Source organism: Camellia sinensis, chromosome 10 (assembly GCF_055761805.1).
Source record: "Camellia sinensis isolate YWXY chromosome 10, ASM5576180v1, whole genome shotgun sequence".
Taxonomy (NCBI): Eukaryota; Viridiplantae; Streptophyta; class Magnoliopsida; order Ericales; family Theaceae; genus Camellia; species Camellia sinensis.
The window spans coordinates 93,830,922-93,836,235 of NC_138970.1; the positions used below are offsets into that span (position 1 = coordinate 93,830,922).

The 5,314-nt window shown below is 35.2% G+C and overlaps 1 protein-coding gene across 1 annotated transcript; it reads right to left on the reverse strand.

Annotated features, from left to right (window-relative positions):
* Positions 1 to 209: 209 nt before the first annotated feature.
* Positions 210 to 2,938, reverse strand: LOC114284975 (putative small nuclear ribonucleoprotein G). Its single transcript, XM_028227941.2, has 4 exons — positions 2,691 to 2,938; positions 2,565 to 2,587; positions 601 to 722; positions 210 to 469 (listed from the first exon to the last, which is right to left on the reverse strand). Exons 1-4 carry the CDS (start codon positions 2,723 to 2,725, stop codon positions 407 to 409), a joined length of 243 nt encoding a protein of 80 aa, XP_028083742.1. The 5' UTR covers positions 2,726 to 2,938; the 3' UTR covers positions 210 to 406.
* Between the last annotated feature and the right edge of the window lie 2,376 nt (positions 2,939 to 5,314).

The window sequence follows — 5,314 nt, forward strand, 5'->3', positions numbered from 1 at the left end:
CACAGACAACCCAACGGAGTCAAACTCAAATAATTATACACCAACCTTGAAATGTTGTGACCCAAATAACAGTCAATACTTCATCCGTGGAGCAAGTATAAGCCGGTGCAAGCCTACATTCAATCAATTGAATTTTAGCCCAGTACAACACATAGATATAGTCTCATATAGCCACATAAAGTCATCCATGGTCACTACTCATTCCTAGATTGATATCAGAAGCAAAATATAAGAGCTTATCAACAAACTACTGATTGTTATATATCATGGTTACAAAGACAACTAGTAACACAAAAAAGCCACATTGAAGTTGGTACATTCTTCATTCCCACACAGGCAGCTCTATTCTCCTAAAGAAAGCATGCTAGTACGTACTACATTCCACTAATACTATTACAACCCGCAATCACTGTGCTCTGCTTACTGGTTCAAGCGCTTCAACAGTGACCACACTATTTCCTCTGATAACCTGCCGAAGAAGAGTGATATTAATTTCAAAAGCTAAGATAATTAGGACAACAATTATAAAATGCGGATTCATCACCAACCAGGAAAGTAAATTTTTTTTTTAAAAAAACCAGCTTAACAGCAGATACCTACCACCATGCCTATATCAGTTTTCTCATTGCCATTCATCTCCACAGTGTTGTCAACCACAAGATTCATAAACTGATCAAAGCCACGGAGTGTCCCAACCACCATCCGATTTGCATTCAACTTGACTGCAATACACAATAACACTTTTAAACAACCACGCAGACTTTTTCTCATCTTGAAATAACAATTTTGGAATCCTAAAGCCTAAAATTTCCAATTTGCTTGGCACTAAGGCTCTCTAAAATTAATATTACAACATTCTATTCACACTTCATGTCCAACATATAAAATATAGAAAAATAATTTCTTAATGTTTTGATTCATTTGTAATGCAAAAAATGATTAACTAAACACTTTTTTCAATGTGTTGTAATATATTTAATTCATATTCTTTGTTGCCAAGTCGCCACCATGCCAGTATGTTCCAAGACCTGATTTTTTAAAGACTGTCATGTTGACATATCCATTTCCTGCCATATCTACATCCCAAGATCCATGTTCCTTAGAGTTTACATCACAGGTTCACATTAAGCCTATGATTGTTCCTTTATATCATGCATAAATTATAAAATACGTTCAAAAGGACAACTGACGAAATGCATTGATTGTTGAAATAGTAGATTAACTATAAATATATCTAAAGATTCTAAAAAATATATAAAAGGAGAAATTTAAAAGCAGAGTGTCTACTCTATAAGCTTTGGTGTAAAAGGGTTCTCCTTCATCATCTTACAATGCCCTTCTTTCACCCCAAAACACACTTAGCACCCCTACACTTTTAATGAGGTTGATGAAAATTAAAAGTGAAGGGACCAAAGTGATATTTTAGCGCAAGTGCAAAGACTAAGCAAGATTTTGATGAAAATGTAGGGGTGCTAACGAGACCATAAAAAAAAAAAAAAAAATCACATTCACATAACAAGTTATGTTGGTCTTATTAAGAGTAGACAGACAGAAGGATGACATTACAATTTGACATAAAGTATAAGGGGTTGCCTGTCACAATTAAAAGTAACAAGACCAAAGTGAGAGATTATAGTGAAAGTGCAGGATTGCTAAGTGTAATTAAATGTAATGATACACTGCTTTGTTTTGAACTAGATATGGAGTTACAACCAAACCTTCCTACTTTCTAAGGGCAATTTAGACAATACCTAAACTATTCCCAACTTCCAAGTTATCAAAATACAAACCATAACTAAACTAAGGCCTAGTTTGGGAAGACTAAATAAGTGCACTTTTTGACTTTTTATAAAATATGGGTTGAGTTTGGGTTGGGTTTGAAGTGATGTGTTAGAGAGGTGATGTGACTTAAATAAGATGATGTGACTTAAATAGGATAGTAACTTTTTGACTTTTTGCCTTTTTTCAATCATGCCAAACTTGGCCTAAACTAAAACCATGGGATTTGCATATTTTATCAGAAGAATTCTGGTGTTTATGTTTTGTATCGCCATCCTCCATTGACTGTAAAGAATTATCTCCACCAGTTTTCAATCTCTGTTATGCTTATGGTACCATTTGATTGCATCAAGCTAAGCTTGGCAATTCCTAAAGCTCTAATCCACATAGAGTTTGTCTTCTGAATTAACCAGCAAGCTAAACACCAAAGTTAACAAATCAAGAATCACAACTTTTCTGAAAACATAATATCCAAACCAGTTTCAAATTGGTAACCAACAATCTAAAAGAATATTATCTTGTATGCATTCAAAATACAAAAACCAAGAGCACAGTAACAGAACCAAACAAATCCATGAAATCAAATGCAGGATACAAAAAATCTGACTTAAAATGTTTTGTTTTTTCACTTTGCGAAACAAAAGAAAACCCTTGTCTCAACTAATTTAAATACCAAAATTTGGGGTATCTTCTGTACTAATTCTTGTGATAAATCAGCAACCAAACAAGTACAAATACACATGTAAAAAAAATCAAAGAGATTGAATGTCAAGAAGGGAAGTTACTCTGTAGCTTCTTGTCCATGTATCTGTCAAAAACAAAAACAAATTTAGTAACGACGAAAGAGTGAATCAAGGAAACCACTTAACGAGTGACTCTGAGAGAGAGAGAGGAGTAAAGAGAGGACTTACTTCTTGAGATCTGGAGGCTGACCTGACCTGCTCATGGTGAAACCTAGAGAGAGGAGAGAGGAGAGAGGAGAGAGGAGAGAGCGAGCTCGGGCGTGAGACAGAAAAGCTGTGTTTTGGAATCCAAACCCTAGAAAACGTGGGTGAGTTCACTCTGGAAGGGGGTGAACCAGGCCTCTTCAAAAGCCCAACAAGAAGGCCGGCCCCAAACACTTCTAAAATTGAGTATTACACTCACTGAATTAAAAAATAAAAAAAATTAGTCTTACATTTTTTTTTAATATACAAATATAATATATTTTTTTAAAAAAAATTAATTCACATAACAATTAAGCATTTTTCATTGATAATCCGTTAATCACATGTATGAAAAAATAATGTAGCCATCTACTTTTTACTAAAATATATATGTATCTTTGTTTATTTCAGTATTTACCCACCATCTGTATTAGTTTTGATTATTTTATACTTATTAAAAGAGAGATAAATATAATTATGTCAAAAGTATAGGGCTAATTGTATTTATTTCAAGCTTCAGGGGAGGTGTGCATAATAGTTAGGTCCATTTTTCATCAACAATTGGTAAGTTGTATAATATAAAAATAATGTTGTTATTTTTTTTACTAAAATGTATGCTATCTTTGTTTATTTTATTGTTTACCCACCATATTCATTAGTTTCCTTTCTTTTAGCCTTATTAAAAATGATATCGATGTAATTAAGTAAAAAGTGTCAGGCTAGGTATTAGTTATCTTAGAAACAACACACACTACAAAAAATTTGACTTTTTGCGACGGCAAAATGCAGTCACAAATACTCAAAATGTCGTCTCGAAAGGTTTTTTGTGACGGCAGATGACTTTTAGCGACAGCAAGTGAGGGGTCGCAACAAAGGGGGTTGCAAAAAGGTTTTAGCGACGGCACGTTGCCGTCGCCTTTTTTTTTGCGACAGCAAAGTTGTCTTTTTTGCGACAAAATTTTGCCGTTGCCATTAATATGAAAAAATCTGAGATTTTTTGAGACGGCACTATGCTACCGTCACTAAAAAAATATTTGAGACAGCATGATATGCCGTCGCTAAAAGATTATTTGCGACGGCAAAGAATACCATCGCAAAAGGTTTTTGTCTCAACTCTGTCAATATCATTTGCGACGGCAATGTGGGGTCGTCTAAAAAAAAAAACTGTAATAAAATTATTAAAAATATGAAAATTACCTGCATTAAATGAAAAATAATTAAAAAGAAACCAATAATTACATAATAATATAAAAATTCCAGTATAAAAATAACAATTCATCTATAATAAAAATATTCTTGCATTCATTCATTACAACACATTAGTAAAATTATCCCACCACATAATATTGCATAATACATATACAATGTTTACATACATAATGTTGTTCACAATTCAAAATAACCTAAATCAAAAACAAAAATTTCTCTCATGATTCTTCCGTGGGTAACAAAAATAAAAGTAAATTGCAATCTTCACACGCCTGTATTCCACAAGAAGCAAACTGCTACTCAGGAAATATCTGAAAACAAAAAATGAAAATAATTAATGACAATATAATTATGTGCTAATATTTTAATTACAAAAAAAACATAAAAAATTAACTATTATATAATTAAAAAGATAATTAAGTAAATAATTTTGGTTAGACGGAAATTCGGCTTTAACTCCCAAATTGGGAACCCGATTAGAGTCCCGTCTTTTCTCACAAGTCTCACGTGCTTAGGTGGTCATGTGTGCAAGTTTCTTGCTAAACTGAGATTTTGGGGCGTCAATACCTCCAATTCAAATTTCTTAATAAACTAGTTTGCCTAAATCAAAATCCGGCTCAATCTTCCAAACCGGGAACCCGATTAGAGTCCCATCTTCTCCCAAAAGTCTCTCGTGCCTAAACGGTCGTGTGCACCAAGTTTCATGCTAAACCGACGCCGTTTGGAGATTTTGGGGCATCAACACCTCCGATTCAAATTTCTTAATAAACTAGTTTGCCTAAACCGAAATCCGGCTCTAACTCTCAAACTGAGAACCTGATTGGAGTCTCGTCTTCTCCCACAACTCTCTCGTGCCTAGACGGTCGTGTGTGCCAAGTTCCGTGCTAATCCGAAGCCGTTTGGAGATTTTGGGGCGTCAACACCTCCAATTCAAATTTATTAATGAACTAATTTGCCTAAAGTGAAATCCGGCTCTAACTCCCAAACCGGGAACCCGATTGGAGTCCCGTCTTCTCCCATAAGTCTCACGTGCCTAGACGGTCGTGTGTGCCAAGTTTTGTGCTAAACTGACACCGTTTGGTGATTTTGGAGCGTCATCATCTCGAATTTAAGTTTCTTAAGGAACTAGTTTGCCTAGAGTGAAATCCGACTCTAACTCCCAAACCGGGAACCCGATTCGAGTCTCGTCTTCTCCCATAAGTCTCTCGTGCCTAGGTGGTCGTGTGTGCCAAGTTTCATGCTAAACCGACGCTGTTTGGTGATTTTGGGGCGTCAACACCTTCAATTCAAGTTTCTTAAGGAACTAGTTTGCCTATAGTGAAATTCGGTTCTAACTCCCAAACTGGGAACCCGATTGGAGTCCCGTCTTCTTCCACAAGTCTCTCATGCCTAGGCGGTCG

Coding starts and splice junctions, on each gene's coding strand:
- LOC114284975 (XM_028227941.2), bottom strand. CDS start 2,725: ATGAGCAGGTCAGGTCAGCCTCCAGATCTCAAGAA. Junction 2,588..2,690: donor CAGCCTCCAGATCTCAAGAA/GTAAGTCCTCTC, acceptor TGTTTTTGACAG/ATACATGGACAAGAAGCTAC. Junction 470..600: donor AAACTGATATAGGCATGGTG/GTAGGTATCTGC, acceptor CTTCTTCGGCAG/GTTATCAGAGGAAATAGTGT.